Source organism: Scatophagus argus, chromosome 5, assembly GCF_020382885.2.
Source record: "Scatophagus argus isolate fScaArg1 chromosome 5, fScaArg1.pri, whole genome shotgun sequence".
Classification (NCBI taxonomy): Eukaryota; Metazoa; Chordata; class Actinopteri; family Scatophagidae; genus Scatophagus; species Scatophagus argus.
The window spans coordinates 26,380,891-26,405,207 of NC_058497.1; the positions used below are offsets into that span (position 1 = coordinate 26,380,891).

The 24,317-nt window shown below is 44.6% G+C and overlaps 1 protein-coding gene across 2 annotated transcripts in view; it reads right to left on the bottom strand.

Moving 5' to 3' along the window:
- Window positions 1–390: 390 nt before the first annotated feature.
- Window positions 391–24,317, bottom strand: part of col4a4 (collagen, type IV, alpha 4) — a 32,476-nt gene continuing 8,549 nt past the window's right edge. For both annotated transcript variants that reach the window (XM_046390035.1, XM_046390036.1), the window contains 43 exons: window positions 23,998–24,132; window positions 23,783–23,827; window positions 23,579–23,695; window positions 23,212–23,280; window positions 22,615–22,650; window positions 22,215–22,277; window positions 21,914–21,949; window positions 21,739–21,780; window positions 21,393–21,473; window positions 21,218–21,262; window positions 20,952–21,014; window positions 20,684–20,728; window positions 20,478–20,531; window positions 19,783–19,843; window positions 19,212–19,316; window positions 18,822–18,977; window positions 18,586–18,675; window positions 18,167–18,327; window positions 17,995–18,067; window positions 17,751–17,857; window positions 17,368–17,551; window positions 17,104–17,172; window positions 16,890–16,997; window positions 16,296–16,364; window positions 15,631–15,780; window positions 15,172–15,333; window positions 14,915–15,082; window positions 14,687–14,830; window positions 14,441–14,548; window positions 13,711–13,889; window positions 12,302–12,365; window positions 12,107–12,181; window positions 11,781–11,888; window positions 11,125–11,232; window positions 10,135–10,206; window positions 9,784–9,912; window positions 9,531–9,638; window positions 9,295–9,450; window positions 7,560–7,808; window positions 7,347–7,463; window positions 6,661–6,849; window positions 4,752–5,035; window positions 391–4,291 (listed from right to left, as the gene is read on the bottom strand). In XM_046390035.1, coding sequence (XP_046245991.1) covers window positions 4,034–4,291; window positions 4,752–5,035; window positions 6,661–6,849; window positions 7,347–7,463; window positions 7,560–7,808; window positions 9,295–9,450; window positions 9,531–9,638; window positions 9,784–9,912; window positions 10,135–10,206; window positions 11,125–11,232; window positions 11,781–11,888; window positions 12,107–12,181; window positions 12,302–12,365; window positions 13,711–13,889; window positions 14,441–14,548; window positions 14,687–14,830; window positions 14,915–15,082; window positions 15,172–15,333; window positions 15,631–15,780; window positions 16,296–16,364; window positions 16,890–16,997; window positions 17,104–17,172; window positions 17,368–17,551; window positions 17,751–17,857; window positions 17,995–18,067; window positions 18,167–18,327; window positions 18,586–18,675; window positions 18,822–18,977; window positions 19,212–19,316; window positions 19,783–19,843; window positions 20,478–20,531; window positions 20,684–20,728; window positions 20,952–21,014; window positions 21,218–21,262; window positions 21,393–21,473; window positions 21,739–21,780; window positions 21,914–21,949; window positions 22,215–22,277; window positions 22,615–22,650; window positions 23,212–23,280; window positions 23,579–23,695; window positions 23,783–23,827; window positions 23,998–24,132 — 4,842 coding nt within the window. In that variant the 3' untranslated portion in view covers window positions 391–4,033. The remainder of the gene's footprint in view (window positions 4,292–4,751; window positions 5,036–6,660; window positions 6,850–7,346; window positions 7,464–7,559; window positions 7,809–9,294; window positions 9,451–9,530; window positions 9,639–9,783; window positions 9,913–10,134; window positions 10,207–11,124; window positions 11,233–11,780; window positions 11,889–12,106; window positions 12,182–12,301; window positions 12,366–13,710; window positions 13,890–14,440; window positions 14,549–14,686; window positions 14,831–14,914; window positions 15,083–15,171; window positions 15,334–15,630; window positions 15,781–16,295; window positions 16,365–16,889; window positions 16,998–17,103; window positions 17,173–17,367; window positions 17,552–17,750; window positions 17,858–17,994; window positions 18,068–18,166; window positions 18,328–18,585; window positions 18,676–18,821; window positions 18,978–19,211; window positions 19,317–19,782; window positions 19,844–20,477; window positions 20,532–20,683; window positions 20,729–20,951; window positions 21,015–21,217; window positions 21,263–21,392; window positions 21,474–21,738; window positions 21,781–21,913; window positions 21,950–22,214; window positions 22,278–22,614; window positions 22,651–23,211; window positions 23,281–23,578; window positions 23,696–23,782; window positions 23,828–23,997; window positions 24,133–24,317) is intronic.

A 24,317-nucleotide genomic window follows, 5' to 3' on the forward strand; every position in this document is an offset into this window, starting at 1 on the left:
ATTCTGAAAATCTCAAATGTGTGTACACTGCCATCCGGTGGTCACAATGTGTAACTATACTTTTGAAGTGGATTACTATATGTCAAGCACACTGTGACCACCAGAGGGCAGTATACACAAACTCTGAGATATCTGAGACATCTTACTCATCATTTTCAGATGTTTTACAGATTTTAATTTGGATAATCATTTTTCAAATACTTTGCTGAACTTTTTCTAATAGTCTGTCAAGGACTTGGGGAGGTCAAACCTCTCTGTCTGTTTCTGTATCACCTCTACTTAATCTCTAAAGGAAGCAAAACAATTAATCACTAATCACACACCGCGAGGTTTTTCTCAGAACAGATTGTTCACACTCTAAACTTTTGCAATACAATAAAGACTCAGAGCGAGACTTTGATGCGATTTATTGAAGAGTCGTCTGTTCAGAGTAAAATGTTTCAAATGTTAGTGAGAAGTTTCCTTCTACAGAGATTAAAATGTCATTAACAGATTTAAACAGAATGAAAACACAGTGATGCCACAGTGACCCCTTCCCCCAGCAACAGGAAGTAAAAGCATCAAAGCATCATGGGAGCTGTAGTTTGTTTAGTCTTGAAACAATGAGGCGTTCTCTTGTTTCAGAAACTCATTTATCCCGAAAATCTGAAAACACCAGAAACACGTATCTTAGATTTCTGATGAAAGAAATCAACTTTCTATGACACAGTTATGACATCACACAAGATGAATGGAGGCGGGCGGGCAAGTTGATCCATAGAGTTTGTACTGATTTACCAAAATGATTTTTTAATCTGTTTTTTTTCTTCTTTTTTTCACATGCTGATAAATTCTCAATCAGTGAGTTTGATTTTGTAGGCGGAAGGGAAGGGGCAGGTTTTCACCGTGTGATCGTTTAGCAAAATAAAATAAAGATGAACAAATAAGACAACAAATAGCACCAACATTAATTTCAAGCTAAATAAATACTCTGATGACATTTACAGTAAAAATATAAAACGGTCGAGTTCAAACATATTTACAAATCACACAGAGATTATGCAGAACCAGAACCAGGACCGGGATCTGAAACTTAGACGGGGCAAAGATCACAAAACCCCCACTGAAGATTTCACGCAATATCGTTCTTAAATTAGAGAATGAGTAACTTAGTTCTCAAGGTTTTCTGCAGTTCATCGTGTTACCTTTTATTTAAACATTTGTACTGCGACGGCGACTACTGACGTTTAGTTCTTCTTCTTCTTGAAAACCGGAAAGTAACTTGATACTATCAGACAGATAAATATTCAAGTGAACTTTATTCATAAAACACAGAAGGAAAAAGAAACAGTGGCGACATTGATTAAAGTGAATAAGTAAATCAAGGGGGTGGGCTTCTGGTTCAGTCTGTCCTGGTCCTGGTCCTGGTTCAGCCTGAATTTGGTTTGTGTGCTGCAGTTCATCTTCTTTAGATGTTTGACTAACGGGACAAATTGTCTCTGTCTCTCTCTGATCTGTTTTGAGTTTAAAGAACTTTGAGTTCATCTCTTTGTTAAGAACACAAATAGAATAAATGAAATCAAGTGAGCTGAGGGAGGAGCTCAAACGCGTCCAATCTGAAAGAAAACTGGAACCAAAAATACGTTTCAAGGTTTGAATGTCAAATATATTCACAGCTTCTCAAACAATCCTTTCCCTAATTATTCACAAAATACTGACTGACCAAGGACACGAAGTCACCGCCTTTCAGCTGACCAATCACAATGATGTTCAGCTGACCAATCAGAATGCATTTTCGGTGCGGGCTGGAGGCGGGGCTAAAGTTCACCCGGATGTTCATCATCACCATTCTCTCTAGTGAGGACAGATTGTCACATTATGGCCACCGACCAATCAGCTGCTACATCACAGGATGAGAAAACAGTTTGATGTACTGAGCTAATGAAAGACTGACAACACTTATAAATATGAGTATGACTTTTTACAAACAACGAAAACATCACGTCGGTTCAAACTGGGGCTGAATGATGTTTGGAGTAAATCCCTTTTGGCTCGTTGATAACCGGAGTCTTACTGAGATCTGACCGGTTTGTTTGGTGTCCTAAACTCTGTACGACCTTAAACATTTACAAACAGGGCTTTCACATTTATACATTTGGACAGAATTAACAATAAACATGAATATTTTTGCCACAGTTCAAATTGAAAGCAGCAGGTTGATATGTGCGCGTGGCCACAAGTGAAAACAGTTGGCGAGCAAAACGCTGATGCAGAACTTGAAGGAGGATCTATAAAGAAATCTGAGGGCGTCGCATTGGCTAAATGACCGGCGTTCGTTCTTCTACGAGTGACTCACAGCTCTCTCACCACTTATTGATCGGTCACAGATCAGTAAGGGGCCTCAGACCTCACACTCGGCCCCAATACTTCAAACACCTCAGTCTGTAGTTTCTTACAGCTTTCTCATTTCCGTTACTTTGCTTATGTCCTCTTGCTCGTGGAGACTGACTCTTTGACCTTGGTGTGACCTCTCCTAGTGGTGAGAGACGGTACTGCATCTGAGTGAGGCCAACAGGCGTGCGGAGCAGACTCTTTCCCCGCTGTGGGACTAATAATGGCCTATCTTATCTTATGTCACTAATTTAACAAGAATAACCTGAAAGATGCTAATCGTATAAACAATAAAATAAAAATGAAACGTTACATCCTCATGTTAAAACTGCAACTCAAACAGTTTGATCGCATTAGTGGCGTGATCAAAGCAGTAGACTCAGAACAACATGCTCCTCCCACTGACTGTTACTTCAGGGGTTCCTCAGGGTTCTGTTGTCAGTCCTTTACTTTTTAACATGTCAGACTTCTTTCCCGTTAATTGTCTGAAACACACAAATGGGCCTACTGAAATTACAAAATGGGTTGACGAAAACCACCCAAATGACTGTTTGTTTTCTGACCAGACATCATGATGATTAAAGTTTGATTAGATTTGGCTGAGCAGAACATTCTGACATGTTAAAACCTTGTAAAAAAGTTGTGTCAAATGTGTTTTTTTTTTAGTTACAATAATGTCCCAGTAAACTAAATTATCACAATAATGATCAAGCCCTCCTCAACTGCAGCTGTTAATGTTAAAATATGGTAAAATTAAGTCACACATTGACCTCTACTAAACCCTACAAACTGAACAGTGAACTTTATACTGTGGCTTTAGTGTATTAGTTAGCATCAAATAAAATCTTTAACAACCAAACCTTTTGCAGTTGACTAGAATGTACCTTTGAATTCCTGTTTTCATGCAGTACATGCTACAGTACTGCAGGAGGAGGTGGAGGATTCACCTCTTTCATTTAACTCACTGCTCAGGACTGCTTTTTAAACCTGCTGAAACTGCAGGGTCTGGTCTTTAACAGACATGGACATTTAGCAGGTCAAAGTTATGAGAAAGACAAAAGTGTCCGCGGGGGGAGGACACTGGAGAGTTCATACGATGAGCTTTAACAGAATCCTGGTGGCTTTGATGGTTTCTGTTGCAATGCTTGTTCCCATATAGGCCCATCTGTCAGATTAGGCTTCCTGTGCTGACAAAAGCTGAAGAAAATCTCAGAGATCCACTTCACAGAGTAACAGGAGGTCTTTGTGACTCTAATTTACACTGAGATGAAAAAATTACGTATTCCAGACTGGTTAAAAACTAGGTTTTAGTCACCACATGTGCTCTACAGACATGTCACATAAATGATATGAATGGGGCTCTTTAGTACATATTAATATCAAAATTCAGAAGTTGTGTTAGCTACTGATTCGAAAAGGCCTAATGTGACACCTAAAATCAAAACATGAGACAACCCCAGTTTAAACATCTGACTCCTGTGACGTTTGGTGAAAAGGCAAAACGACTGAACGATTGATTGGCAGCGTCATCTTCGACACGACACTCTCTCCTCACTCAGACAGGTGACGCTCTTCCTGTCCGCCCTCTCAGACTGTGCAGGAGGAGGAGGAGGTGGAGGGTCTCCGCTCTCCCTCTCACAGGCGGAGGAAGTCGCGCTCCTCCTCACTCCCTCATACAAACGTTGCACCTGCTGATGTGCGCCCTCTGCTGCGAGCTCTCGGTCAGCGTGGTGGAGGAGCTGTCGGAGGTGGAGATGGTCGTGTTCGCTCTGGTCATCCAGAAACTGTAGATGTTGGAGAAGTAGTGGCAGGTTCCCCGAGGCCCCTGACACTCTATGAAGGGCTTGGCCCTGAAGTCCATCAGACAACTTCCTGATGAGATCAGAGACTGGCCGCCGCCCTCATCGCCGGCACCTGTATGCTGTGGTCACACAGGAAATGACATCACCATCAGGTGTTACACTGACGGACACCTGCAGACAGATGTCTCAACTGAGGGTGAGAGAGGTAACAACAGTAACAGTAGTATTATGAAACAGTATTCAGTTTTAATTTACAGTAGATACAGTAGTATTTAACTGTAAGAGTACAGTACTACAGTAGTATTTAACGTTTTAACGTTAAAGTTTTTTAGTGGCATTAATTATATATTTGTGGTGTCATTAGCATTTCATATTACATATTTGTTATAGCACTTTCATGCCTGCAGTAACAGTATTTGTAGTGACATCAGCAGCAGCAGCAGTATTATTAGAAGTGGTAGTACTGTTTTAATACATTTACGAGTGCAGTAACAGTATTAGCAGTAGTATTAATGGCAGTATTACTCAGTAACAGTAGCATGGTATTAGTAGTACTACCAGTACTACTGCAGAACCCACCATGAAGAAGGAGTATCCGGTCCACAGGCTCCTCCACCTGGGGGGGCAGCCTGGCTGGCTCGAGGTCTGACTGTGCATCGTGATAGTTGAGGAGGGGGCTTCACACACCACACAGCGACTGATGTGATCTTCGATGGCAGCTCCGTCCACTGGTATGCTGGGGACAGGCGCTGTCGTCGACAGCCAATAAGATTTATCATTACGACTGGCGTAGGAGCAGGCTCTCATGTTACAGGATGAGAAGGGCATGGTGGAGAAGACCCGCATACACGATCCCGCCTGGCCTGGAATTGTCATCAGAACAAATAAAATTCAAATTATTCAACATTTTCAACAACCCACTTACCATCTAAAACTAAACTGAACTGGACTGACACGTCCTCCTTAGGTGAGGCAGAGCGGGAGGACTCTGGGAAAGACTTCTTTGGCAGAAGTGACTGAGGTTGTCAAAAACCACCGCAGTGGCACCAGTTGCGGATGAAAGTCGCCCTGAGGCTGACGCCCTGAGGCTGACGCCCTGAGGCTGACCCCCTGAGGCTGACGCTCTGAGGCTGACCCCCTGAGGCTGACCCCCTGAGGCTGACGCCCTGAGGCTGACCCCCTGAGGCTGACCCCCTGAGGCTGACGCTCTGAGGCTGACCCCCTGAGGCTGACCCCCTGAGGCTGACCCCCTGAGGCTGACCCCCTGAGGCTGACGCTCTGAGGCTGATCCCCTGAGGCTGTCCTGGGCAACCTGCCCAGCGTCTCACTCATTTCAGGGACGGTACCTGTGGTCTGGCACAGGTACCGTCCCTCAGGTATCGTACCTCAGCTCTTGCAGGGATACTGGAGGGCTGTATCGCTGCAAGAGCTGAACCACTGCTGTGTCACAGGAGACTGTCCATCAAGTCTACTTGTACTCTGTGGACATAGTGCAGGTTTATGACCTCTGGGGTATCTTATGGGTGAGGAGTGTGGTACTGGGCTATTACTTTGAGTCCTTGAACAACATGCTCTCAGTGAGTGCTGGAGTAAATCAGGCTTGGATTCCATCAGGGTTGTTTCCTTGTTCTGTTTTGTTCCATCCTCCACACAACTTCATAGCCCATCATGCATGCCAGCCCAACTTTGGTGAACTGGTCAGAGTTTCTTTTTGTCTGTTTTGATGTGACATGAAAACAGGAGTCTGTACAGCAAAATTTATTTTTAAAAATTACTGAATGCTCTCCTGTTTCTGAATTCCTGCCTGCCTCCATGGTTCATTAGTTCACGGTACTCTGCTGTAAAATGGTGGGATGTTCCCTTTAGGTTACAAGAGAGTTTCTACCTCAACTGAAGCAGTTGAAGTATCTCAAGATCTTAACCAGTACAGGTAAGTGTGACATCAACAGGTGGATTGGTGGCGCATAAGCAGCACTGTATCAGATTGTGGTGGTTAACTGGATTAACTGGCTTTCTTTCAGTACTCATAATGAGATGGTGAATCAAAACAGATGCAATGAGTGTTCTTTGCAGGATGTCTGGGCTCAACCACGGAGACCCCAGGGCAGTCCCAGAAGAAACTGGAGCATTATATGTTCCGTCAGAACCGGGAAACCTCAAAAACTCCTAGGAGATGCCAGAGTATGTGAGCGGGCAGAACAATGACTGGATTATCTTTATTACCCTCCTGCTACTCAGACTCATACTTTGATAAGCAGGATGCGGTCTTCATCAAGTGAAGGAGTATCTGGTGATGGGACAAAATCTCAGGGACAAGAAAGCAACTGATCATCACCTTCTGGACACAAGTCCTGCAACTGTCATGGACAGGGATTGAGTAAGATTAGAATCTGAATTTTCAGTGAAACAACACTTTTTGAAAAGCCAAATGCATTTTTTTGTTTAAAAGCATGGAAACTGTACTATGTGTTTATGTGTATAAACATACCCAGATCCTGATTGTGAGCCTTCTCCTGACCCTCCAGGTACAGCAGACTATATCCATTCCACAAGACGTTCATGTTTGATGGGCAAGAGGGAACAGCTGTTGACTGGCTGTGGATCACCAGCAGGAACCCTGAGTTCAAGCTTCTGCTTGGTCCAGCAGGACCTTGGTCACCTCTTGGACCAGGATCACCTGAGACACAAAGACCACAACACAAGGTACATCAACAAATAAACTCATTGTTAACGTTCAGACAGAGCAGTATCTCTTAAAGTTACCTTCACGTTTCCCAATTTTGGATAAAATTTAACATGTTAGAAATATGGACGTACATGAACGTACTGTATGTCAGCAAGACAAGAACTGCCTAAAATGGCAGAAACCATCTTTGGGAAAATTTTATTGGACATATGCTTAGTTTTCTCCATGTACCATCTGCTAACATGGGGGTGGGGGGTTATGAACCACACTGCAGCCAATTACAAGCGCATGATCCCGATGTTTGGGCTTCACCAGTCATGTTGTCCACCTCTATGTAGAGGAAACACAATTATCTGTATCACAGCAGCAGCTGGTAGTATTAAATCATGATTATTGGAAAGCTAAATTGGAACCTAGCATGACCAAATACATTTTATGAGTTATAACAAACAAGCTGGCAGATAAAAACAGACAGATGGACTCCTCACCTCTGGCTCCCCGTGGTCCTTTCTCACCCTGTGGACCTGGTTTTCCTCTGTCTCCAGTTGGACCTTGGCACCCCTCACTGCCTAGTAGTCCTGCATCCCCAATGTGCCCCTTCTTGCCTGAAACACATCATGAACAATGTTAATATTTAGCTGCACTGAGATGAACAATGACTTTATTATAACCTGGTCGACCTCCTGTTACCTTTACCTTACCTTTGGGTCCTTTACGGCCAGTTTCTCCCTGAAGGCCAGATTCTCCAGGCTGACCGGAAGGCCCCTGGTGTCCTCTGAGACCCGCTTGCGGGGGAGGATAACTGGGGTAGGGGGAGACTCGTCCCTTCTCCCCCTTTGGACCCACTGGTCCAGCACATCCTTTTGGTCCTGGAGGCCCACTGGGACCAGCACAACCTTTAGGACCCCGATTACCAGGTAGTCCCATCAAACCTGTAGACCCCCGTTTACCTGATCCCCAAGAGACACACACACACACACACACACACACACACACACACACACAGTCCATGATGTGGTGTCCTGACATCCAAAAAAGGAAAGAGTTGTGGGTGAAGGGTTAGTTAGGTTGTTTCCCTGGCGCTAGAGGAGCTATACCACCTGATTAGCGGCCAAATGGACGCTAATCCAGAGGCAGCTGTGATCGTGGCTGAGGACTTTAACCATGTGGAATTATAAGCCGTTCTCCCCAAATTCCATAAATTCATCAACTTTCCAACCAGAGACTACAATATACTGGACCAGGTCTCCTGCAACGTACCAGGGACATACGAGGCTGTAGCAGCTCCTCACATAGGCATGTCAGATCACATCTCCGTGGAGCTGATGCTGTCCTACCCACAAAGACAATCACGTTTTTTCCTAACCAGAAGCCATGGCTGGATGGCACAGTGTGGCCCCTGCTAACAGCCCGGCAAGTAGCCTATAGGTCAGGAGGCAGGCTGGCTTACAGCAGGGACCGGAACTGAAAAAGGGCATCCTTTGCACAGCATTTATCTCTCTGTTAGATTCAACTGGCTTCTGTCAGTGTGTACATGAACCCACTCACTGCTTCAGTCACACTCTTGACCTTGTTCTGACATATGGCATTGAAGTATAACATTTAATAGTCTTTGAACAAAATCCCCTTCAATCTGACCATTGTTTAATAACTTTTGAATACGTACTATTTGACTTCATACCACCAAGTAAAAACTCCTACACTAGATACCTTTCTGATAGCGCTGCGGCTAAATTTAAGGAAGCAATTCTATTGTCATTTACTTCAGTATCATGTCCCGATATCAGTGAACATTACAACAATCCCTCTCAAACTGACCATTTTGTGGAGAGTGCTGCGAGCTCATTAAGGACAACGATAGACTCTGTTGCCCCACTAAAAAAGAAACACATAAAGCAAAATTAGTCTTAAAAAAAAATTAATTGATAGCATAAAGCATAATCCCAGGTTTCTGTTCAGCCCTGTAGCCAGGCTGACAGAGAGCCATAGTGCTATCGAGCCTTGTATCCCTGTGACCCTTAGCAGCAATGACTTTATAACCTTTTTTAATGATAAGATTCTCTCTCTCTCCCTCCTGCTCTCTCTCACTCTCCCACTGTGGCCAAGTGCTTGCTCAAAGGGGAATGTTGGGCTCTGTAAATAAAATGTGAAATGTGACCTACACACTGTACCATTTAAGCTTTACCAGATAACGTTCTTGGGAAAGTGACCACTGAGGCCTCAAAGGTTTTCCTTCAAATTAAAGGAAAACCCATTTAGACTGAAATTAGAATGAGTTAATGTTGTGCTCAGGTGTAGCTACATTACACTGACAGTTCAGTTCTGTCAGGTAGTGATACAAATTCTGAGTGAGTGAAGACCAGGAGTAACACATCGGGTACCTTCATATGAAGATATCTGTAATATATAGAGAGACAAACATGGAGACAGTCTGACCTTTCACTCCTGGATTTCCAGGGGTGCCTGGTAGTCCTTTGAGCCCTGGAGGTCCCTTTGGGCCCTGTGCCCCTCTGCACCCTGTGTTTCCATTGTCTCCATCATCTCCAGGCATTGGAGGGTTCTGACCTGGATCTCCCATGTCACCAGGGCACCCTAAAACACCAAACAAAAGTCAGAAGTCTTCCACTGTGATTTATCTGTTAGTTTATTAAACCTGAAACTTAAAGTCGTACCTGGGTCCCCGTCTGGTCCAGGACAACCAGGATCTCCTTGAGGGCCATGGTTTGGACCTTTACAGTCTGGTCCAGGATTACCTGGAGGTCCAAAACCACCTGTTGGGCCTACAACAACACACAAGGACACCCAGCTGACTGACAGTCACTATGAAGGTCTGATCTTAAGATGGATCAGAGAGTAAACTGTGATATTTACATCATTACAAATCTGTCACATCCTGACCCTGATGTGAATCACACTGCTACAGACCTTTAGGTCCTGGAGGGCCTTTGGGTCCTGGTGAGCCAGCTTGAGATGGGCCAGGGAATCCTGGATGACCTGGAGGACCCTTTTCTCCTGGAGGACCCTGACAACCTTGAGGGCCTGACAAACCCAAACCTGACCAGAGAGACAAATGTTATCATTGTGATGCTGCTGACAGTCCCAGGGACACAAATAAGATTCACTCCCTCGTCCCAAAAAACATTTGGACAGAGTCCTCTACATTTTAATCAATTCCACATTTTATTTAATTCTGTAACATCTGGAGGAACCTGGTTCTGCAGGATGGAGGTCGAAGCAGGTCTACATGTTAGTGTAGCTTCAGAAAGAGAGAGATACCTCTGGTGCCCATGTCCCCTTTCACTCCTTTGAGTCCATCTAGTCCATGAAGTCCCAATGGTCCAGGAGGACCTGATGTCACAAAATCATTCATAAGAAGTAAAATGTAAACTTATTTTCACAAACTCACACATCTTGCAACAAACAACACAAAGCTATGGATAACTAAAAATAAAATCTAAAGTAAACTTAACTGTATTACAGGTGTTCTCATTATCACTTCAGGTGAAGGAGAGTGATGTGGGATACTCTTGAGAGACCGTTATGACGTGTGAGCAGAGGTTCACGTGATGGACGCAGACAAGGCTACGACAGAGCCTGATGTATTTGACGGTCAGCTGTTGAAAGACTTGGTTCAATTCTGGATCATCAACTGAGGCTTAACTGAACCCTAACTGAAAGTGACATCAGGTCACCTGAGCTGCAGCCCGCAGAGTCATCTGCTTAGAATAGGTCTGCATTAAAAGCCAAATAATTGGAATACGAACAGGACAAGAGATAAAGGCTGGACCATTGTGACAATCAGCTCTCATCCTTTATTTTCCTCAGTTTGAGTCTCTGGGAGGTGCTACAGGCTGCTTCTGACAACCGCAGATATTTTAAGAAGTCTTTAATTCCAAGTGCAACCAGCATTTGAAACAAAAATGAGAAAAAAACGCCTTGTGGTTGTTTGCTACTGTGCACCAGTCGAGATGTCTGTACAGACTCATAAGACTCAGCAAAACCGCTGAGCTTGTGGTGGACTACAAAGCTTCAAATATGGACGTGGATTCGAAAACTTTGAATGGAGGCTTCACACACACACACGGTCAACCCAACAGCATATTAGGTCTATACAATCAGCACAGTTTCGAGGTTGACACACAAGGTTAGTGTCGCCAGTTCAGCATGTGTCCAGATGTGAAATATAGTCACAATCTGTCCTACTACTTGCTAAACTAATAATCTAACATGACTGACATGAAAGCTATTCTGGGTTCGAGTTCTGACCTTGAAGTCCCTGGCAGCCCTGCGGTCCTGGAGGACCATCAGCCCCCGCTTTACCAGGAAAACCAGGAAGACCTGGACGACCACTGGGACCAGAGGGACCAACCACACCTGAAATAAACCACACAGACAAGGCTAGAGTTGAAGCTAATAAAACCTCCCAAACCAGCAGTCAGCTGCACCTTCTGGATCAAATTGGGTGTTCACGAGGTTCAAGATGTCAAAGGTCAATCAGACTAAGTTGGATATGTGCAGAATAATCTAAGATTATTTCATAATTTCAGTGTGTTAATGACTGATTCTAGAGCTCTCTCAGCAAAGTTAACAAGGTACCCAATTCCACCTCATAAGTTATAAATCCATTAAGACAAAATTATATGCATTATCACAATTTAAGGAGCCAAAACTAATTGCGTATATTTGCGTACTTATCAATGCTTTCTTTCTGAAATGCATTATTTGTGTTTTGCTCTGATTTATTGCTAATCTCCACTTTTAGCTTGTATCTTACAGCTTGTAATAGGCTATCTTTTGCTGTCAGAAAAAAGTACTGTGGGAATGGCAAAACAATACACTGCGTTTTAGCAGTTAATTTGACTGTAGGACAGGGTCTATGCCGGTGAATGAAGGGGTAACTTTATCTTAATGAGCTTCTGTACCTGGTTCACCTGAGATGCCCTGGTGGCCTGGATCTCCTTTGCATCCTTTCTGTCCTGGAGCCCCGATGAAACCGGGTGTACCAGGATCCCCTTTAGGTCCAATAGGTCCTGACAGAGAAAAATAACTGATTCATCCAGAACGTCACCTGATGGTCCAATCAACAATCAGCTTTAAAATTTTTTTAATAACTTTTCTGTTTGAAGTCAGCGTCATGTTTTACTGGCTGTATATCCATGTTCAATGCTAGTGATCATCTTTATTTTCTGTTTCACTTTGTTTCCTCTTCTTTTAAGGCTCTGCTGCAGAACCAGAACCAGATCATCACCTTGGAGTCCGCTGTCTCCAGGAGGCCCCTTGTCTCCAGGTGGACCATAACAACCAACAGAGTCTCCTTTATCACCTGACAGAAAAACACAAGCGTGAGAAATCATAGATAAAATCCTTGACATCTCTTTGAATTCATTTGTGAAATAAGTCTGCTGAGTCATGGTGTAGGGCTGCATTAGGGGTTAGTTCATACCTTTGGGTCCAGCACATCCTTCGTGACCAGGTACTCCTTGTTGCCCTGGACATCCTGGGTCACCCTGCAAACAAGACAAGAGCAGATCAATATTTCTGAACATTTAACATTTACATTTGTTTCCTAAAACAATTAAAAGACAAAGACCTTTGGTCCTACTGATTAATCATCTGTTTGTGGTTCTGTAGATTCCATGATTCTTCAACAGCTCAAACAAACCTGATTTTGAACAAAGTTAATTTAAAGAAAATGACTTCCTTTTGGGTCTTCACACATGAAGACTTGTTAAATACTATGGGAGTTCATCTGCTCTGTATCCGATTGGTGTTGACATATTGTTGAGTTTTATAACCATTTTTTTAACCATAATTTTAAAACACACACACAATCTGGATAGCAAGGTAGCATTAAATCATTAAATATATTTATTTTTGTTTCTCTCCTCATCCATTCCAGCTTGTCCAGAGGGATTCCATGGCATTCCAGTCCAGGTGAGAGATGTAATCTCTCCATTGTGTCATGGGTCTCCTCTTGCATGGACATGACCAAAACACCTCCCCAGGGAGGCGTCCTGACCAGATGCCCGAACCACTTCAACCAGCTCCAGCAATTTCACTCTGAGTTTCACCCTCCGGGATGTCAGAGATCCTCATCCTATCTCTAAGGCTGAGGAGGAAACTCATTTCAGCCACTTGCATCCACAATCTTGTTCTTTCGCTCACTACCCACAGCTCGTGACCAGAGGTGAGGGCTGGGATGTTGGTTGACAGGTAATTGGAAAGCTTCGCCTTTCAGTTCAGCTCTCTCTTCACCACATCAGATCAGTAAAGCATCCACATCACAGTGGACTCCGATCAGCCTGTCAATCTCACGCTCCATTTTTCCCTCACTTGTGAAAAACACTCCAAGATACTTGAACTCCTCCACTTGGGGCAGCAACTCTCCTCCAACCTGGAGTGGACCGTACACCGTTTTCCTGCTGAAAACCATGGCCTCAGTCTTAGAGGTGCTGATCTTCATCCTAGCCGCTTCGCACCCGGCTGCAAACCATCCCAGTGCGAGCTGGAGGTTGGGTCTTCCACAGGATATGCCACATCCATTTCCAGACATCTGTGGCGTATCAGATCTTCCCGTATTCTCTCTGTAAACACTGTTTCACAATGTTTTTCTAAGTTACTCTGTGAATTATTAATAGCTTACTTTCTTACTTGACCCACCGACCCACACTCATGATGTTTTCTTGTCAGTATCATGGGTATGACCCGAATCTGCCTGACCCACGTGTTATGGTTTGACCCACATATCACTGGTATCCCAGTGTGACGAGCAGCTTAGGTAAAGTTTCTGTCCTCACACTCGGAGATATCCACATGCATCACCTCTGATTATAAAGTTAACTTGTATCTTACTGGATCTCCTGACTCTCCAGGTAATCCAATGAATCCTGGAGGTCCTGGATCTCCAGGTGGTCCTGGAGGTCCTGGTTTGCCCAAGGGCCCGGGGGGGCCTTTGAGTCCTATAACGCCAGGGGGTCCGTTGATGCCTGGATAGCCTGGCTTACCAGTAGCTCCTTGCACACCTTTACTTCCTGTGGAGACAGCAGGTGTTTAATGTAAAAATGTTCACTGGATGACAAAGACTGATGCTACTATGTCACAGAACCCACAGCATCATGGGAAATCATGGGAAATCAATTTAACCCTAGATACTGACAAACTCATCTCGACTGGGTTCATCTTGACTCAACAGAACTTGTCCTGATTCAACTTGAGTGAACCTGACTCCTCCTGACTCCACTCTACTTTCAGGTCATTTCTTATTTCTGGCCCCATCATGATACAACATACATACAAGTTTGCAGATTCATGTTGATTTACTGTGGACATTTGAAATTCTACTGGGAATTCAGACTGGTGCTTTCAGACTTAGGATTCCTGAATGTTTACCAGCTCAGAGTATTGAAAATCATCTGTGATAATTAGACCAAACCTTTGAGGCCAGCATTCAGCTGTTCAATGTGGAGGCAAGAAAGGTTTTTCCAACTTTCACAGAGTACCTGAATACAGCACTGATCTAAAGACATTGTGAACCTATGAAACAAAGGAAACTCCCTTTGTGACATCACACCCTGACACTGACCTCGTGGTCCAGGAAAGCCATTGTGGCCGTGGTGTCCTTTTTTTCCTCTCTCTCCTTTGATGGGGATATACTTGACCTCGCCTGGAGGACCTGGAAACCCTTTGAAGCCTGCAGGCAACACACATGGAAGAGGTTTTTAACAGGATCTCACTTTAAATCACAGCCTTACTTCATTCAGTGTATTTATGCTAGTAGATTAACACGGTGCTGTAGACTTGAGGTACTGTTGTATCTCTCAGTGTTTACCCTTCTCTCCTTGCGGGCCTTCACATCCTGGAGCTCCATCTTGTCCGCTGAACCCCCTCGGCCCCCTCAACCCAGAGGCTCCATGGGCCCCAGGCTGTCCAGGCACCCCTGGCTGTCCGGCCAGGCCCTGGGGCCCCATCAGACCTGAAACACACCAGTATAGTGTATCAGTGAACCCGTGTCATCAGGAAACATTTAAATACAGACATGCTGGTGGGAGGAGCTCACCTTTCTGACCCTGGGCCCCTGGCACTCCTGGGTCTCCACTGGGGCCAGAGGGGCCCTGGGGCCCTGGGTACCCTGGCAAACCTGGAGAGCCTGGTTTACCAACAGGGCCTGGAAGGCCAAAACCTGGAGGACCCACTTCTCCGGTCTCACCTTTCTCCCCCGTACAACCTGAACGGAATTGAGCAAATTACATCACACCATTTTGTGTGCTAGTGTGAAGTAAAGGAGAATGTGCATCATTAACAGCCAGAGGTTACCTGGGGGTCCGATGGGTCCCTGAGGGCCAGAAATGCCAGCCAAACCAAGTTTTCCTGCCATACAGAAGACAGGTGTGGGGCCCGCGGGACCAGTTAAACCTGGGGCCCCGTCCTGTCCTCTTTGGCCTTTTGCTCCAGGGCGCCCCGCCAGACCCTGCACTCCTGGACAAACAGGAAACAATTAAGAATATGTAAGATTTCAAATCAATCACATTTAAACCCATCTGAACAAAATTTAGATCAAGTTTGAGAAGAAAGTTGATTTTGTGTCACATTTTAACATTTGTGCGAACCTCAGAAAAAACAAATGAAAATCCAGTTATTTTCTGGTTTCTGCCACTGTATCATATAGCAAAAAACATATTTTCAATATGCACTAAAACATTTTTTATCTTTTATCTGAATCTTTTATTCAGTATATTCAGGTTCATCATCTTCTTCTCAGGTGCAGTCATTCACCTTGTAGTCCATCGTCTCCGGGGGGACCAGGGACTCCTTTCGGCCCCTGAGGACCCAGTGGCCCTGGGAAGCCGATGGGTCCTCGGTGCCCAACAGCAGAGTCTCCTGCTGGGCCTCTCAGTCCAGAAGAACCTGGGAGCCCTGGAGAGCCTAGCATACACACAGTTAGACCTTACGCACTCCTGACAATGACTCGATAGGATTCCATCCACCTGTGGGTGTTCTCACATATATACTTCAAAAAGAACCAGTCCTTGACATTTACTGAGCAGCTGCAGTGCAGGGAAACAACTTTACACCAATGACAAAACTTTCTGTAAGGCCTGTCCTTCCTTCATGTCACAAGAACCTGTAAAACAATGGTTGCCATGTGTTCGAAAAACAGAAACGTAATACGTAAAAGTAATATGACTTGTGTAGGGCTGTGAATTTATAACCCTAACCCTATGCTTTGAAGCATGGACAATGATAGATAGATACTTGATGGTATACATCACAGTATATTAATTTCTCTTAAAATCTTCCGGACAAAACAAGATACAGTGGAAAGCGTGCTTATACACATAATAATAAATGAGAGGTCAAATGGAACATTTTGGTGTCGCCTAGACTTTTGAACTGTGTGAAAACACCAGGTAAGACATGCAGATGAGTAAAAGGGGTACCTGGATCTCCTTCATAGCTGAAGCCCTCAGGTCCTTCCTCTCCAGTATCTCCAACAACACCTGGAGGTCCTGCAGGAGGAGGAGAGGGTATGTGTAAAGATAATAGGGTAGTGAGTGAGCGAGCAGAGAGTGAAGAAGAAAGCGGTGAACTTAGCCAGTGGAATAATTTGATTGAAAAAGCAGTTTTAGTACCCATAAAATAGCACCTGCTTAGATGGAAACCTGTGGGGAACATTATGAAGTAAACCGCAGTGGTTTTGGTCAGGTTTATTTTGCTGATTCTATTGAAAGACTGAAGAAACAGAGTCATCTGTCATGCGCATGCACACACACGCACATGCACACACACACACACACACACACACACACACACACACACACACAAGATGGCAAGCCAACCTGGACTACGATTCTAGACTTCACTGTGGTATGGGGAAGACCTGCTGCTTAAAGCGGACTCTTGAGTATTTGGATTTAATCTGAACTGGATTGGTACTCTGGTACTCTAATACACTCTGTGTATTAAAAGGTCATAATGTTTGATATAATGTGGATGGCAGGTGTGGTTTAGGCGCGACAGGTGTGCTCCATTACCTTGTTGTCCACGTTGTCCAGGAACTCCAGAAAGTCCTTTGTGTCCTTTAATTCCATCAGGTCCTCTGATTCCTGGGATACCTGGAGGACCAGGGAGTCCTGTCTGACCTGGAGAGACAGACAGGTAAACCGACAGGTGGACAGGAAGTTGGACAGCTAGGCAGGTAGTCAGACATACAGATGAACAGACAGACATGTTACAGATGGTGTTTACCTTTATTTCCAGAGTCTCCCTTCTGTCCAGGGACACCAAAGTGTCTGAGTACAGGTGACAGTGTCTCCCCTGCAGGAAAGGGAGGGGTCAAGTAGGAAGAGCAGGAGTCAGACCCAAAAGGTTGGGAAGGTAAAACAGGAAGAGGAGGAGATCAGATTGGAAGAGGAGGGGTCAAACAGAAAGGGAGGGGTCCAGCAGAAGTTGGAAGACTGAACATTTTAAGGAGCAATCAGAAAGGTTTTTAAAATTGATTTCGCTCTCTACCTCTACCCCCTTTCAGTCCTGGAAGGCCAGGGAATCCTGGAGGTCCCGGTTCACCAGTGGCCCCACGCAGTCCTACTGCTCCGACTACACCTGGACCTGTGGAACCTGAAGGTCCTGACAATCCCTTTGGCCCTGGCAGTCCTGGGGGGCCTCTTTCTCCAGTACAGCTGGGGACACTTTCACCCTGAAAAAGAAGAGAAAAGTGATTGATAAATGTATGGGCAAGGAGTCACAACCACAATGACATCAGTCAACAGTAAGTTTTGGAGTCTTTTGAAACTCTTATTTCACCTTACCTATACCTTTACTACACTGTCCGGTTCTACTGTGACATGGCAACAGCTTTACACCTGCTGTGAGTTCACCTGACGTGTCTGACTAACCTGGGGGCCGGGGTTTCCAGGGGGACCCAAGACCCCATCGAGTCCTCTTCTCCCTGAGAATCCTTCTCTGCCTGGGGGGCCCTCCTGGCCCCTGGTTCCTTTTTCACCTGAAGACCAATCAGTCCGGTCAGAACCATTGACAAACTGATTCACTTAAAATTAAATCAATACAATTAACCGTTCTAGCATAAATCTTTTATATACAAAGAGAAGTGATTGGTTGGTGCGTAATGGTTAAACTCACCTTTAATATCCACCACAATGAAATCTCCTTTCTGACCTTTGAACCCTGTAGCACCTGGAAATCCAACCGGACCCTGCAAACAAGTCAATCATTCAGTCAATCAATCAATCCAACAAAACTCCTACCTTTGTGTTGGTGACACGGCCTCCTACAGTACTGTCTGGTGACCCACCTGCTGTCCCTGCTCTCCTGGGTCTCCAGACGAACCTCTTTCTCCTCTTGGCCCTGGGACTCCTGGATCTCCTGGAGACCCTGGAGATCCCAGGTTACCCTGAGGGCCAGGGTCTCCCCTCAGTGCAATTGGAGGGCCACAAGAACAATCACCTGGACTCCCTGCAATGCACAGATATATTTAAAAACCTCAGGCCTATCTCTTGGAGCCTCTGATTTTTTCCTTTTAATCTGATATTTGGAGATGACACCGAACAAGCTGTGCGTTCAGCAATGAGGTAGCACGTAAGAACCAATTCCTGTCTGGGTCTGATGTGACATTACAGTGATGGGCTGTGAGCTTTGATGTGACCACCCTTTTCAATTCTTTATTGCTCTATAAAAAAATGAAAATGTCAATCTAAATGTCCAGAAACTGACCTTTGAACCCTGGGAAGCCTTGGGTACCTGGGGGTCCCTGTACACCTGGATGTCCAGACTCTCCTGGTGCCCCAGGAAGACAGTAACTACCTGAAAAGAAATTCAGGAATGAGCTGTACTGATTCTGAAATTTTTAAAAAACGAAAATAACTAATTTAAATAACTTTAGGTGAAGACATCACCATGCCTGAATTCACAGGTGTAACACCAACACGCAGAATAGTGTTATTTGGTACCTGGATTCCCCGGTTCTCCTTTAAGTCCTTTGGCTCCAGGTTGCCCTGGTTTTCCAGGTTCTCCAGGTGCTGGTGCACCTATAAAAGCCTGACCTGGATCTCCTTTGTCCCCTTGGAATCCTGGAATTCCCCTCGGTCCGACAGCACCTGGTGGTCCTGAGGAGGGACAGCAGAGACCTTTACTTGTCGTCATACCATCTTAAATCTTGGAATGTGAAAATTTGAAACTCAAAAGTTCTGTTCTTCATGTCCCTCAGTGGTCTCCCAAGTTTTTATATCACAGTAATCATTAAATTCAGCTTTAACTGAAATTTTAGTCTCAACATTGTCTGTTCACACTAAATATCACAACACATGATGCTGTCTTGCTCACAGGCTGCAGGAACTGACCAGGTATTGATCTGCCAGGGGCTCCTGGGAGGCCCTGCATTCCCAGCAGCCCCCTGTCTCCTGGTTGGCCACTGAGCCCAGAGGCTCCAGGATCTCCAACCTCGCCTGAAAGACAGGAGGCAGTTAGCTGACATCACGATGACAGTAGTCCTGACCACTGAGGTCAGTATTTTTTCCTTTGTCATGAAATAATTCTTAATAATAGTTACGGCTCCAAAGATACTCTAATAGCAGTATCAGTGACTCTGATTGTCTGATGTGTGTGTGGGAAGTGAAGTCGAGGATCCTGCTGTTACTACAAACTCAACATGTTTTGTCTTTGATTAAGTCAACCTGAAGGAACCGGACAGGGAGCTGAATGCACATAAAGCATCACTATTGGACTGTTTGTTGCTTTTACTCTTTTATTATTACAGTTTTATATGCATCTGATGATTTATTTCTTTATTTTCTCTCTGTACTCATTTCTGACATTAATTTCCCTGCTGGGCATCATGAAGCTGTGTTAAGGTGTGTCTTATCTAATATCAGAGTCACAACATCATGTGTATGAGTGTGTATTGATCCGTACCTTTGTGTGTGATCTCTGCTTCCTGAGGGAGGCCTTTAAGCCCTCTATCTCCCATCATGCCCTGGGAACAGACAGGATCATGACAGAAACATGCATTTTCCTTTCTATGAAACTTATTATCTTGTTATTTGCTTTGAACACCAAAGCATAACCACGTTAAACTATGAGAACAGACAAATTTGATTTGTTAGTATGGATTCCTAATCAATTTATTTGATACAAAAAGCATTTTACTGTTAAACAGACGTCCCTGATTGGCTTTGTAATTTTAGAATTTCTATAAGAAATATCAGCAACTATTTAGTCAACTGCAGTGGATGGTATGCACAAAATATCAAAGCATATGAAGATGGAAGACATGAAAGTTCCCCAAAGTGAAGCCAAAACACCTCCATCGCCCCCTGGTGGCTGACTCTGTCAATGTTTCTGTCAACGTGTCCCGATAGACTGCATGTACATGAGCTCGTCTCTCATTAGCTGCTGTCCTCTAAACGCACATCAGTTTCCCGATAGAGAATAAAACATTCAGGCTGAAAACATTGTGCTCAGACAGCTCAGGTGTTACAGGTGATAGACTCCATGCTACACCTGCCCTCCCTGCTTCCTGTGTTTGGCTGTATGTGACAGCACAGTGCTGATGGTGTCACACAGCAGAGCCAATGTTTTCACTGCACTACACAGACCAAAAGACTGACCTTTGGACCTTCTTGTCCAATCAGACCTGGGAGACCTGGACTTCCTCGAATCCCCTGAAAATACACACACACACACACACACACAGAGGACATTAGAGCATTAAGTTTATTTGTTCTGTTTTCATGGAAATGAATTTCTCTCTGATCATGTCAGTGTTTACATCTTAACGTCCTCCTCTACTGCTCATTCCTTTACTTTGACTCACCTTGAACCCTTTCTCTGCAGGCAGCCCAGTGTTACCAGTTAATCCCTGAAACACATAAACACATCGCACATGTTTACACAGAGACTGATGTTTCACTGGTAATCAGAAGAGTTCATGTCAACACTTTAATCACTTTCGCTATCAGCATTTCACTCTCTTCTCCGAGGATGAACATTCATCCTGCAACCGGGCTGATTAATCTGTTTCATGCTTATGGGAAGATTTTAGTCAATACTGATCAGTACTGTGAAGACGTAGGCTTACTCACCCTGGGTCCTGGAAATCCCACGATCCCCTTCTCTCCTTCGATCCCCTGGAGAGCGTCCAAACCCTAAATCACGAACACAGATTCATGTTCACAATAATCAGCCATCAATAATATTCTCTTCTCATTGGATGACGAACCAACGAGTTGTGTTTAAATGCAGAACATAAGTTTATCAAGGCCAGACTACAGGAGAACCTTTGAGAACTTTGAACTTTGTGTTCCTTCAGCCAGATGTTCTGGTGGCTTGATGTGTTATCTCAACTTACTGGCAGTCCTTGAAGCCCACAGACACCTTTGATACCTCGAGGACCCTAAAGAACCAACAGAACCTTACGTTAGAACCAACAGAACCCAGCATTAGAAAAAGTACAGTAGAGCAAAAACACAAACATTACATCAAGTGCTTCAGGAGATTTACAGCAGAACTACAGTAGAACCCACCTGTTCTCCTTTGATGTACAGGTCTTCTGGAGGGTCGACATACTCAAATGGCCCTGGAGGCCCCTGGCGACCCTGATCCCCCTGAGGACCACATACAGCACTGCAATACTACTACTGCACAGTACTACACAACAGGACAATGTACTGCAATACTGCTACAGCACTGGACAGCTGTTCCCATTGAAAAAGGTAATTTCTACTTTGAAGTGCCCTGACTGCGTTTGTCTGGCCACGCCCCCTCAGCACCATCAGTGCAGGTGTTTTCCTGATGCTGCCGGAAAGGAAACACCTGCAGTGATGTCGCTGAGGGGGCGTGGCCAGATGCAAACCGTTTCTTACTGTGTACCTCATCTCCTTTCTGTCCGGGCAGAGATCGACCTTTTTCTCCCTGAAAGACAAATACAATAACAATTTTAATAACTGGAAATAAAGACATCACCCGAAAATGGACCAGTTTGCGATGAAGGTCTACACAAACAATAAAATCACACACACTTTCTCTATGTATATATAATACTTACAGGTGGACCCCTCAGGCCAGGCAGACCAGGGAGACCCTGCAGAGACAGACTGATATTAACACAAAAGCATTTCAAATGTATTTTATTGGACAAGTGAAGTTCCATCTAGTTCCATCATGCTGGAGAGACGCAGACACAAATCCCTACAGCTGATATCTCCAAACTCCGAGTAGTATCCAAACAGATAAACACGTTACAGGTAAGAGGAAACATTTGTGCTTTTGATTCTGTCACTTTCAGTATGTCAAGTAGCCCCAGTAAACTGCACTAATGTTGTGAGTGATCATCAGCTGTGACTCACGTTGGTCCCATCCAGTCCCGGAGAACCTGGATCACCCTTCAGTCCAGGCAGACCCTGTGAACCCTGCAGACAGAGACCTAAAATGTAAATCACTGCCAACCTCTCAGATCTCAATAGCAGAGCCCACAATCTCAAACACCCATCAGCCGTGTGTTTGCCGCGATGGACCATGATGGACGACGAAGATCATTTAAGTCATGCATTCAAAATCCTACTGAAGTAAATATACTGAAGCATTATCATCAAAATGCATGTAATGTCAATCAAAAAAATGGAGGTAATGGGAAATGTATTGGAAAATGGAGGTAAAAGTACCTCAATAATCTAAAATCTCCCCCTGTCTTACTGGTTCATGTGTGTCATGCTGTTCTTGTCTTGTTTGTTGTGTGTTTGTTCTCACCTGCAGACCAGGAAGTCCCCTCAGCCCGACGTCTCCCTGTCAGACACAAACACTACGGTCAGCGGTTCTTCCTGTCGCACACTGACAGCATCAGGAGCATCAATATCCAGTCAGTCAGTACCCACTTTGTCAACAGTTTTAATGCACTTTCCCTGACTTCGGCCCAACAATATCTTTTTAACATTAACATCAGCTGCAGCTGACTCTGCTGCTCGATCCAACGCCGTCCAGGTGTGACAGACACAACGTGTCCATTGTACACGCGTTAGTTTCTAACTGTCTATCTGGAACCATCCGGAACTCTTTGCAAACAGCCCTAAAAATGTACCCAGCAGAAACTGAGAGCGTTCACTGAGCATGTGCGACAATAGCTAACGAGGCTGACTGCTAGCTGTTGTTAATGTGGTACAGAAATCTCATGACTCACAAGTTACCAAAATGTTTACCTGCTGCTGTCACACAGGTGACTGTTTCACCTGGACCTAGACATCTGTCTACTGTTTTTCAGTGAGGACACACATGTGCCAGTTCTACTGACTTCAAATCAAGTACTGGTGTATTTACAGCAAAGTACACTCATAGTACAGCTGTACTCACGGGTATTCCGGGGTACTGTATGAAGTAGTTCGCTGGATCTCCTGGAAATCCCTTCAAGCCTGGAAAACCCTGCACAATAAAATACTGTTACTATGGTGATTACATATTACTACACAACACATATACTGCAGTAGCCTGTGTACATTATACTACAGTACTACAGTACAGTACTTTGTGCTACTCCACACGCAGTATTGTTAAATACTGTGTGTATTGTTACATTTTGCTGGTGTTTAACATGTCTAAGTTTTTGTTCTAAAATCAACAGAAATTTCTGTGGAGTCTGGTGAATGAAAAGGAAACTCTATCACAAACTGATTAGACATTTCCATTCAGTGTATGTTATTGATCCATCAGTGCCTCTGACCTGATCGCCATCAGGTCCATTTTCTCCAGGGAGTCCAGGGATTCCTCTCTGTCCTCTGGTTCCGTTACATCCATCCAGACCTGGAAGACCTGGTCCCCCTGCAGGACCCGGGTGACCCTGAGCACACAAACACATGCTTACAGGCTGACATTTGACCTCAATAGATCTGGACCAGTCAGAGATTCAGGAGGTGAGACTTCTTACCGGAACTCCTTTTAGACCTCCAAAACCAGGAATGCCAGCACTTCCCTGAAACAACAGACAGTTTAAACTGAAGTCGTGGTTTTGAGTCACACGGTTAGACACAACACGAGGAGTACAGGGGCTGCGACTGATCAGCACACAACAGTGAGTGTTGGCCTCCAGGTCAGAGTAAAACAGTAGAACAAACAGAACCACAGTGAACCATGTTTAATCACCATGTCTCCTTTTGGTCCTGATGGTCCTGTTGGCCCCTCGTCTCCTCTTTGGCCCTTCTCTCCTGGAGGCCCCTGGAGCCCTGGAAAGCCTGGGGGCCCCTGAGGGCCTTGCCGCCCAAGACGACCTGGAAAACCCTGCAGAACACATAACCTAATTAGAACCTGATGGGACTTGTGAAAACCTGACAGAAGGTGATATTGTAGAACCTAATGGAATCTCATAGAAACTACACAACTTAATGGAATCTGGTAGAACCTGATTGGAGCCTGATAGAACCTGACAGAACCTGATATATCCTGATCTAGTGAATGTAGTGAGA